The 12,027-nt window shown below is 42.7% G+C and overlaps 1 protein-coding gene across 1 annotated transcript in view; it reads right to left on the bottom strand.

Moving 5' to 3' along the window:
- The window catches only part of CSNK2A2 (casein kinase 2 alpha 2), a 31,533-nt gene that overhangs the window by 19,273 nt on the left and 233 nt on the right, over positions 1–12,027 (bottom strand). Inside the window, exons 2-4 of the mRNA XM_083370363.1 lie at positions 9,574–9,685; positions 2,158–2,259; positions 1,681–1,731 (exon numbers count right to left, since the gene is read on the bottom strand). Coding sequence (XP_083226489.1) covers positions 1,681–1,731; positions 2,158–2,259; positions 9,574–9,685 — 265 coding nt within the window. The remainder of the gene's footprint in view (positions 1–1,680; positions 1,732–2,157; positions 2,260–9,573; positions 9,686–12,027) is intronic.

The raw sequence follows: 12,027 nt of genomic DNA, 5'->3' as shown, positions 1-12,027 counted from the left end.
ACTACTCTGGCCTGCTGGATTTCAATTTCAATCATCGTGTGGAGGTATCTGTTCTGCTCCAGTTTTCTAATTTATTAAAGTCTACGGCCTCTGTCTGAAGGCACATGCGCTAGCATTTCCATTAGATTTTATATTCAGCGATTATTTCACGGATACTTGGGCTTCTCCTCTCTATAATATTCCTACAATGTGTGTAGCTTCTCCTCACGCTCGCTCGCGAGTTCACTGAAGCCTGGCACTCCACCAGCAATTCCATCAACAGACCTACAACCAACCTATGAACCCCTCGGAATCAACCGCACAGCCAGCCAGTCAGCCCCCCCCCTCCCACCAGTTCACCTCCCGATGACCCTGACCTGATGTGACCTCCCCATCGCAAGACCCTCCCTTGCCACACCCACCACGCCTGAAGCCCTTGCAAACGGAAGAGCACCCACACCAACATCCCCTAAACTCTGCTGAAGGTGTTAGCTAGCCTGGTAATGAAACATTTGGAAACCAACCCACCCCAGCTTCCTGTTGGCAGGTCGGCTTCTTGGCAATTGCCCTGAAGGCTCTACAGTTTGTTCTGCCAGAAGAGCAACTCCACATTTCACCTGCTAAGCATTTCTTTTTTTTTATTAAAGAGTTTTACAAAAACAAAATTTTACAATATATCCCCAAATCCCTCCCACCCCAAACCCACCCACTTCCCCCCCCCCACTTCCCAGAGCTAAATACAGGATTATAGTTACAATAATCATATTCTAAATAAAAATTATGCATAATATACAATTAACCAAATTCATAATGTGCTTCAACTCCCCTTTAACATAACTACAAACAAAGTACCAATAACAATATCCCACTAAAATTTACTCATAAGCTAAATGGAACTTTTTAGTCCCATATTTGTTCTGAATATAATTTATCCATCTCCTCCAAACTGAAATATATCTTTCCTGTGAATGATCTTTCAAATAAGCAGAAATCTTAGACATTTCTGCAAGATTCGAAACTTTAAACACCCATTCTTCTATAGTGGGCAAACTATCCTTCTTCCAATATTATCCCACCAGTAACCGTGCTGCTATCATATTCAACATCAAATTAGTTTCTTTAACATCACAATCTACAACAATACCCAATAAAAATAATTGCGGAAAAAACTTTATCTTTCTCTTAAAAATCTTTTGAATGTTCCACCAAATTTTGATCCAAAAAGCTTTTATGTTTCTACAAGTCCACCACATGTGAAAATAGGTAGCTTCTGAACTACCACACCTCCAACATTTAGACTGTAAACTAGGATACATGTTGGACAACTTCTTGGGATCCAGATGCCATCTATAAAACATTTTATAAAAATTTTCTCTTAAGTTTTGAGCCTGAGTAAATTTAACATTTCTGACCCAAATTATCTCCCAGGTGTCCAACGAGATTGGTTCCTGAATATTTTGTGCCCACTTTATCATACAGTCTTCAACCAATTCCGTTTCCGAATCCAATTCAATTAAAGCATTATATATCCTCTTTATATGTGCACAATTTAAATCTCTAATTTGTTTTACTAAATTTTGATCTGTAATTGTGATGCCAACCTTTTGATCTAACTTCCACCTAGCTTTCAATTGGGTATACTGAAACCAAGAGTAACTTATATTTTCTTGTCTTAACTCCTGCTAAGCATTTCTGACTCACCTTAAAGTCTGTATTATTGATGTATTCAAACACCAGAGCTGGCGTCTTTGACTGAAAGAGAGAACAGTTCAATTTACTTACACTCTGTCCTAGTATGTTTTCCTAATTATTTCAAGTTTTTTTTAATGGACTCAAAGAGCTGAATTGGTTTCTCTCATTAAAAGACACAGCAAGCAGCATTAAATGATCTCATACTTGCTGGTTTCCTCATCTTTCCTGACCTAACTCAAGGACTGAAGGGGAGTTTTGTCTGAAAGAGTATTAGAATGTTTCAGAAACCAAATTATTAGAAATCCAATTTCAACTGCTCTCCATGCAGTGTGATGGAAGATGTGCCAACAAGCCAGTGACGATTCTTAGCTGATCACAGTCAGATATACAAATATATATATACAAATCAGAATGTAATGTAAAAGCTTCTAATTCCATTCTATAGGTGAAGAATCCCAGTATCTTTTAATTTATCCTGGTACCTACCACTGGATCTTTGACTGTATCAATCAGTTTAATGATGTTGGTTCCACCACGCAGATTCTCCAGAATCTTAACTTCACGTTTTATTTTCTTTTTCTTCACTGGCTTAAATACAAAAGAGTGATTAGAAATGAGATTTATTTCAGCATTACTTTGCATCTAGTAATTCAGCTGGGCTGATGCAACGCTGGCAAACATCAGGGAAGAAACTGAGACCACACATTAGTGGCAAACATGTTACTCTTGAACTGGGAAATGCGGGAGAATGAGAGCTGTGCGTCATTCGGATCCAAAATTTCCAACCGTGCCTTGGACCCAGCACAGAACCTCTGAAACTGTCGGTTGTGCCTTAAATGAGGCACATTTTTTCCTGGGCTCAAAGACAGCTATGAAGACGAAGCCAAATCTGCATTCATTTAAGGTGGTGTTATGGAGGCGGTTGAATAGATATGGTTGTAGTTGCTGCTTTAATCTTTGTTTTGTCACCCAAAGTCACTGCTGTGAAATGAGCAGTCATATAAGCCGTAAAGATAAATAAAGCTAAGCTGAGAAATCTGAACAACAATGCAGACAAAGAGAATGGCAAATCAGTTTGATATAGTGGCAAAGAAAACTGCATACGGGTAGTATGACCTATTATGACACAACTTATGATTGGTTGCTTAGCAATTGCTCAAAGCTACAACGGATCAGCCACTAGCCACTTACTACCCGATTCTGAAGGTATGATGCCCCCCACAGTCGTGAGATTGTATTTTGGGTGCATTTATGACTGTTTGCAGTGTCCCATTATCACATGACAACAATTTATGGTTTTGCCAAAACCCAGGGGGGTTTTTTGTGTTTTTTTTGCAAAACTGGCACACAGCAAACAATGGGTTTGTTTAAGAACAACTTCAAAAATGGTTTAAAAATGGGTCCAGTCATGGGGCAACTTATGACCTTCATGACTTATGACCATGATGGGCAGGCTGTAAGTCAAGGACTTCCTGTAGTTCTATCCACCTTCTATACTGTTCCAAAGTTGAGCTTGACTCGAGTGCATTTTTACCTGTTCCAGGACACCAGGAGATGAGGGATGAAAGCTCAACGAGGCAGGGGGAGACACCTCTGGTTTTCATCCGAAAACCCTCTTTGTCTCACGGCTTGGAGATACAAGGATTTCAAGGATGAAGCTAACGTGTTATAATAATAAATTAGCCTGTTTCATTTTTACTTCAGAATAATGTGTAAACCCCAGTTGTGGTAGTTTAGAATTATGAAAAAAATTAGAATGTTATCTGTGAACAAGCCACTTTAGGGCATTTAGCAACCATTGTTAAAATTATTTGTTAGCATCTCATGAGCTTTTCCATATTTGATCAGTTAGGGGGCCCTGAGTCAGGCTCCATTCTGACAACTCCGCAGACAAGAGTCGGTCTCCAACATTTCCCAGGAGCCTCTTGCATCCCCCCCCACTTTTCACTTTGCTCTTCTTCTATTTCCCTCAGCTCTGCCAAAAATAGTTTTACTCATTCATCATCCCTCAGAACACTTGCCCCAAATATGCCGAGATTTTGCTTACTAGCCATTGCCTCAAGAGTGAGGCTTTCTTTGAGACTGATAAATTCTTCTTGCACTTTGTAAACTAGTCAGTAACTCTCTCAAAAGCCATAATCAGCAAGCATTTCTCCTGCTCTTTTGGAATTTTTACAGCTGTACTGTGCAAAATACTCTACTCAATATTCTGACCTTCGTTGTCATGGAAATTAGTAGAGCTGTGCAGGGTTTTAGACTCAAAAGACCCAAAACAGAGAAGACATTGGATTACCCAGATCAGAGTCTGTTTATTTACCCAGAATCTCTTTGGCTATTAATGGGACTCAGGTCAGAGGATGAGATAGTTAGAAGGGATTCCCAGCCCTTCTCATATTCCACCATTTTCCCTTTTAGGTCTAATTTATGTTGCCTTAATGATTGCTGTTGCTCTTCTCTGAACTGCTTCCACTTGTCTGAATCCTTCTTAAAATAAGATGCTGAAAATTAGGCTCCATACTCAGTGCAAAATATTATCCCCTTTGTTTTCAAAATTACACATTTGTTGATGCATTTTCTGTGGCTTATAGGTTGCAACTTCTATTCCAAGATCTTTTACAGAAATACTATTGTCAAATGAGAAATCTCTCATCCTGTATCTAAGGAAAAGGAGCAGGAGACACAGCACAATCTGACTTGTGAGATTCTGTTATTATTGTTGTTGTTGTTAGCTGCGAAGTCGTGTCCGACCCATCGCGACCCTATGGACGTTCCTCCAGGCCTTCCTGTCCTCTACCATCTTCTGGAGTCCATTTAAGCTCACGCTGTTATTATAGACATTCTTAATAAAAGCAGTTTTAACCTTCCTATGGAATTGATTCCTAATCTGGCCTACCTGGTGAGGCTGACAAGTTCTGACTTTCATTTTGACGCTCTAAGAAGTTACGGTAGGTATCCCACCCAGTATGGTATCATCCACAGATCTGATAAATAGTCTTTTCAATTCTCCAAGTCATTAATAAACATGAGCAATAAGCTGCCAACCTTTGGAGGATCCCACCAAGTATCTCTCCCTCATTTGTTGAAGAAACACATGATTTTCAAGTACCTCGAACTAGCTTCCTAATCAGAAGATTTGGGGATAGTTTTGTCAAGTGCCTCACTGAAATCACACAATCAATTTACCAGATCAAAAGTGCAAGCCAGCCTTGCAAATTTGCTCTGGGCATATCCAATACTCTCTTGTTTGTAAGTTGCTTAAAACCAGATTCCTCTAAATGGTCTGCTCTACACAAGTAATGTTATCAGGCTTAGTTGTATGCAGAGCCCCAAGCCCTAGGTATTCCCTTTTCTGGAGACTAGGATAAAATGTTCCTGTTCCTTGAGATTTTTCAAAGAAAATACACAAATGTTTGGCCAGACTACCAGCCATATGATGTAATTTATCTAGCTGTGGAAAATTAAATGCTGTCAAAGTAAATAGGTCCGCTTTGGCCAAATTATCATTTTTATAGTTTAGTTCTACTAGTTCTACTAAACTAAAATACTGAACCAAAATAGGAACAGGGAGTTCCCCTCTTCTTTATTATATGGTCAACATTTTGCGCCAGTGAACAGCAGCCTGGATACTGTTTGTTTAGGTTCCCTTTATTCAGAAGGTAGGTGAAGAAGCCCTTTTCATCCCGATGGAAGGTTGAAAAATTATACAGCTCTCCGTAGACCATCAGCTGGGTATCTCATAGAAAGCAGAACAGGATAACATTTGACACGGCACAGAAAACAGGCAAAAGAAGTCTGGACTTGCAAACAGACCAAATCTGGCCAGGTGCTGTGAGGAAAAAAATCCACCAGTGCATCCCAGCAGGAGGAGCAATAGCTTGGAATGCTGCTCACTGCTCCACTCTAAGATCGGAAACGATGCTCTCCGTCACTGCCTAAGTGCAGGGCTGGCTATTCTCACCTCTGAACTGCGTCTTGTTGGGAAGACAGAAAGACGGGAGTGGAAATGGCCACTGCTTGGTTCCAGATATGCTTCCAACTCTTCAACTGTTTATCCTTTGTCAAATGGCATGAATGGCATCTATTGCACTGATCAAAAAAATATGATTACGGTATTTTTTACACAGAGTAACTGGGCCATCCATCAGGCGGTTCCTCACTGCAGCTCACAACTAATGTCCAATATCACATGGCCCTAAGGGGAACGCACAGGGCCCATGATCAGAGACAGGAGCCATAGGAAAAGGATTTTAGCCACAGGATAAAAGATGTGTGACCAGACTGCAACTCCAGAATGGAAGACACGTGATGGGAGGCCACAACAGGAAGCATGTGCAGGTCAGCAGGGATGTGCATTGTTGAAGAGCCTCAGTGTGATGAGAGTGGAGGGACAGAGAGAAGAAGCCCTATTGCTCTTCCTTCCAGTGGCGCGCAGGCGTGTAAAAGAGAAACAAATTAATTATGGAATGAATGATAGCAGAATACTTGAGCCATCACAATGGTTGTAGCGATATGGTTATCTCAGCTAGGAATTTTATTTTATGATGATTTTAAATATGCTTTTCTTTTTATCATTTTTAATTGTATTCTGGTCGTTTATATGAGATGAGCCGCTAGCTATATAAATTGGAATAATAAACAAACAAATCTTTGAGGCCAACCGTTCCCCTTCTCATAATAGGAACAGTTTTGTCAGATATGGAGACAAAACTCATCTGCCACTCCCTACTACCATAACGATTCTCAGGTATGACAGCTATATAAGACTGGAAAACTCCAACCCCAAAGCCCATCTGCTTGTGTGAAGCTGAAAAATGAGACCACGCGACTTCTACTTCTGAATCGCTGCAAGCCTGGTACTCCAACTCTTAGCTCTGCTCAGTGCCAGTTCCAATTAATTCAGCACAAACCACCATGTTCACATGAAAAATTACCAGCATGGAGGCACGAGGGATGCTACCAAGAAAAAGGAACTGTTTTTCACAACATCAGGGATTCAAGCCTGTGGAGAGGCAGGGGCTGCATAGGGATGAGTCCAAAGCAGAACACAAAGCAATTCAGGACAAGCTGCTCTTTTGCTGGTCTGGTCGAAACAGCCAAAATCTGAGCAGAAATGATCCACCAGGAAGAATGAAGCAACCCCTTTCAATTGAGCAATGTTATTATGAGAAATCAAAAGAGCAGAAAAGAGCACTCCCATCTCGGGTTCCTCACTTCCCTCCATCAGGTGCAGCAGAAAAGCAGAAAATACAGTTGAAAAATTCAAGATCTAGATGGCAACTGCAGGGACTGGTATGAGGGGCCTCTTTTGAAAACACTTTTGGTCTGTAACAAACCTTGTATAGGTAAGTCCTTGCTTAATGACCATTCAAAGTCATGACAGCCTCGGAAACAGTTCTTTACTGCCTGTAAAATACATCCTATCATTGCAAAAAGTTTCAGACCCCGGTGGTCACATGATCTCATTTCAGCTGCTTGGCAACTGGCTTGCATTTCAGTTGCATTTATAATTGCAACTCCAATCGTATTACAATTTACCAGTTCCAATGAGCCCTGGGCTCATTTGATGGTGGTTTATAGCATTTTTTTGCTATGCACTGATAGAAAACATCCACAGGATATGCTGGATTCACCTAGCAACCACGCTGTCAGGCCCAGGTCCAAAGACAACACAGGGAAATCCCATCAAGCCCAATCCTTTATTTGCTTACACCAATGGACAGAATCTTGCCAGACTAACTGATAACCTGAAAGGTTCTCCAGCGTGGCTAACCGTAACCTCTTCCTCCCCACCACATCCAATTTGGGAAGGGGCAGAGTCTCTTAATCTCTCTGGAGTAGGCTGCTTTTTTCCTGGGAAACGGTGGTTCTCTTGCCAGAGTTCCCCTCCCCCCACTTCTTCTCCAGGAAGACATTCCATCTCACTAATGGTTCACCTAACAAACACACGGATCACTTAACAACTGTGATGATTCACTTTACAACCATCACGAAGAGTCATAAAATTGAACCAGATCATTTAATGACCCACTTCACAATCGCGCAAACTTACAGCCAAAATTCTGAGCTCAGCTGCGGTGCTAAATTGAGGGCTACCTGCACAAAAAAAGACGGCACACAAAAGCAGCTGCTTCTTTCTATTCCTTCATTTTGCACACTAGATGAACTAAAAATGCCATTAAAAAATAAATATTATACATTCTGGAATTTGGGGAAACACGTTAAGAAGCAGTTTCACAACATGGCTATTGGGGTATATTCCCCCCACAAAAGTAATCTTTGGCTTTGCTGAAAAAGCTTGAAAATGCTTTGCTGAAAAGATTGTGAAGATGTTCCTCACCATGCTGGGCTGAAATGTTTTTAGATATATTTTGCTTTAAAATTAAGTTGGACAGGGATATCAAAGGAGATATTTAGACATATACTGAATTACGACATCCAGCACAATAATCCAATTAAATAGCATTTTGCTAGTATTGAAACTACTATAATGTCAGTGCCAGTTATATTTACATAAAAAAGATGTTTCACAATTATATTAACCCTCCAGAGAAAATCTACCTTTTGAAAATCCCTATGCCTGATCTCCTAATTTAAAGTTCTGCAGCGTTAAATTTTCATTCTTGAGAGAATTACCGACCAATTTAACATGGTCTCCACCAAGCATGATTATTCTTAACATGAGCAGAATGAAAGAGAATGTTTATTTTCTGTTAACTAATAAATCTTCAGAAACCTCAAAAAGGTAGTAAAATTTTGTTCAATCTTCATTGTCATAGGAAAACTCTGGGTATAATTAAGTTCTGATTATTTCCATGTTGAAAGGCAATTAGCCATGCATTTCTCCTTTTAATATATCTGATGTTTGCTATTTTACACAGGGTACTGTCTATAACTGAATAAAATTGAATTAAACTGGTACAATGTCATTCCAAATTGGAAAATGTTGTTCTTCACAGAAGTGTTCCAAATGCGGTTTTACCTTTTTTTAAACAGAAGAAATACTTCTGTCATAAAAGCTTCTACACCCAAAGGTATAAACCAGCACTTCAATATGCATTCAGAATGAGAGCTCATTTACTAAAGGTAGTCCTCAATTTATGACAATTGAGCCTGGAATTTTGGTCACAACTGTAATCATTAATCAAGGCACCCCCATGACAAATGAAATCTGAGCTCTCCCTTGCAGCTGTTAAGTGACAGTATGGGGTCCATCAGTGGGGGGAGGCTCAGCACCTGCATGTGGGACGTTAGACTAGCCCCACTGGCATGCCGACACTCGGCTCACCCACAGGTGTGGGTCCACTTACCTTTCTGTTGCCATGCTCCATTCTACAGGTGGGCTGCGTTCTCATAATGTTTCAGAAGGCTTCTTCCCCAAATTACACAATTTGGAGAAGGGACCTTCTGAACCATCGTGAAAGGACGACGTTCACTAATGTTTTCTCCTTTGGAGAGGAAAACACTAGCAAAGCCAGCATTCTGAAAAGCTCTACACCTCAGAGTTCTGAAAAAGTCCAGTCTCCTTCAGAATGCTGGCTTTGCTAGCATATTTATCAGATTTGAGCTCCATTCTTCTAGTGTGCAGAAGGATTTTCCCTCCCTCCACAAGCTGTCAGAGAGAATTGCAACTCATGATATGATTGCAGAACACTTGGCAATTGGTTGCAAATGCAAACAGGTTGCCAGGCACCTGAAATGCAGTCCTATAATGGCGGGCGGGACATTTATGATGCCTAGAAATGCTTTTACAGGCCAAAAATCACCTTTCTATGGCTGTCATAACTACAACCAGTCATAAATGGAGAACAACCTGTACACCAATCTGTTGCAGAGTACTAGGAAAACCAGATATCAATGTATTTTGTTCCTAATTTCCATGATAAGCATCCAATAAGAACTCACCTTAAGAATTTTCACAACCACTCGCTCATTGTTGGTGATGTTTATAGCCTCAAAGACTTCACTATATTTCCCCCGGCCGAGTTTCCGAACTAGTTGATAATCGTCTTGATTACTGTAAACAGTGAGGGAGGAAAATGACGGAGAAGTGACTTGACTGAGAGATCCTCCACTCCCTCAAAGTGAGGAACTAGAAAAAAGGCATCTGCAGGTGAGCAACAGTCATGTCTCTTCTATATGTGCTCACTTGACTGTTCTCGCTGGAAACGAAAATTCTATAACCACTCGTCAGTACCTTTTTTTTACTGTGGGTATCTATAGAAGTTTTTTGATGGGTACCTATAGAAGTTTTTTTTAAATAAATAAAACAAATCCCACAAGCTGAAAGGAGGAGCAAGACAGCCCACAACCTCTCAGGCTTCTTACCCTTCATGTTTGCTACTGATAGGTAGGGAGAAGAAAGGGAACCGATATGGGGGAGAAGGATTCAAACAGAGGCACTGTGAAAAGGGCAAGAACAAATTCCCCAGATTAATTTGGGAAGGAAGGGGAAAAAAGGAGTGCCTAGCAGTGAAATGGGATGGGAGTCCTCCTAGATTCACGGCTCACTCTGGAAGACCATATAGTGGCTGTGACTAGGGGGGCCTTCGCCCAGGTTCGCCTGGTGCGCCCCTACCTAGACCGGGATGCCTTACGTATGGTCACTCATGCACTCGTGACCTCTCATCTGGACTACTGCAACGCTCTCTACATGGGGCTGCCCTTGAGGACCACTCGGAGGCTCCAACTGGTACAGAATGCAGCCGCGAGAGTTGTGTTGGGAGTCTCCCGATACTCCCATGTTACACCTCTGCTCCGTGAGCTGCATTGGTTACCAGTTGTCTTCCGGGTGAGATTCAAGGTACTGGTAATGGTGTTTAAGGCCCTACATGGCATGGGTCCGGAGTACCTTAGGGAGCACCTGCTGCCGGCATCAACTTCCCTCCGCCCAGTGCGCTCCCACAGAGAGGGCCTCCTCAGGGTGCCACCGGTCGATTGGTGGCCCCCAGGGGGAGGTCCTTCTCTGTGGGCGCCCCGGAGCTATGGAATCGGTTGCCGGTTGAGCTCCGGATGGCGCCTGACCTTCGCTCCTTCCGTCGCGATCTGAAGACATTCTTATTTGAACAAGCTGGCCTGGCCTGATGGGGGACTGGGGGGGGGGTTGTTGTTGTTATTTATTGGGGTTTTAAGATGTATTTTTAGTATATGGGCATGTATTTAATTATTTTTAAATTTTTGTAATCTTGTATTTTTATTCTTGCCCTGTTCACCGCCCTGAGTCCTTCGGGAGAAGGGCTGTATAGAAATATTATTAAATAAATAAATAAATAAAATTTGCCAACCTCTGAGGGCCACAGTAAGCCTGGAGAGGAAAGCTGTGATTTCTCAGCAGCATAGAATAATTCTCATTTCTGCTATGGAACTGATGTCTGAAACTGCACAGCACTCTAGATTGTCTGAAGTTTCCTCTTATCAAGTGCCCTTCGCCCAGTGCGCTCCCACAGGGAGGGTCTGCTCAGGGTCCCACCGGTAAGAGATTGCCGGCGGGTGACACCCAGGGATAGGGCCTTCTCAGTGGGGGCGCCTGTCCTTTGGAACCAGCTGCCGGTGGAACTGAGGACTGCCCCCGACCTCCGTTCATTCCGCCGGGGCCTGAAGACCTGGCTCTTCGAGCTCTCTGGCCCAGGCTGAGGATTAATTTATTTTAATTGGGGTTTTAGTTGCACAGGGTTAAATTTAATCTTTTTAAACTGGTTTTAACTTTCGTATTTTTGGTTTTTAATTCCCTGTAAACCGCCCTGAGTCCTCAGGGAAAGGGCGGTATATAAATGTAATAAAATAAATAAACAAATAAATAAATAAATATCAACAGCCTTTCCTTAGCCTTTTCCACCTTGGCTAAGAACGTGGGCTTGAACCTGCTGGCCCAGAGCATCGGGGAAGTGGCGGGAGGGAGGGAGGGAGGGAATGCCGGCTAGACCCTCCCTTCCCACCGCATCCCGTCAAAGAGCTTCAGACAAAAGGACGGGGATGGGGGGGGGCTTTCACAGGAACCTAACCAAAGTACAAACGCCTTTTTAACACCTGAGATTTGCTCAGTGCTGCTTGATCAATTCCCAGCCCGACGTGTTTTAGAAGTCAAGACAGGTTGCACTTTTCGGAACTACTTAACCCAATTACAAGATCGGCGCTGCCCATCCGGAGGGGCCTTTGCCCGAACCTTTCGGAGGAAGCTCTGCAGAAGCTCCTCGCCTCCCCTTCGGCCCGCCCCACGTGCGCTGCGGCCTCCTCCACGGGGGTCCCGAGACCTTCTCGCCCAGCCGTCCCGTCGCCCTCCCGGGGACCGAGCCGGCGGGGCGGAGGCTGCCTCCCGGGGCTTCCCCGGCGCCGGGCGGCTCCTCTTCCGGAGAGACGGGC

Source organism: Vipera ursinii (genome assembly GCF_947247035.1).
Source record: "Vipera ursinii genome assembly, chromosome: 10".
NCBI lineage: Eukaryota > Metazoa > Chordata > Lepidosauria > Squamata > Viperidae > Vipera > Vipera ursinii.
The sequence above is the reverse complement of the archived record's forward strand: the minus strand, read 5'-3'. Positions and strand labels throughout refer to the sequence as shown.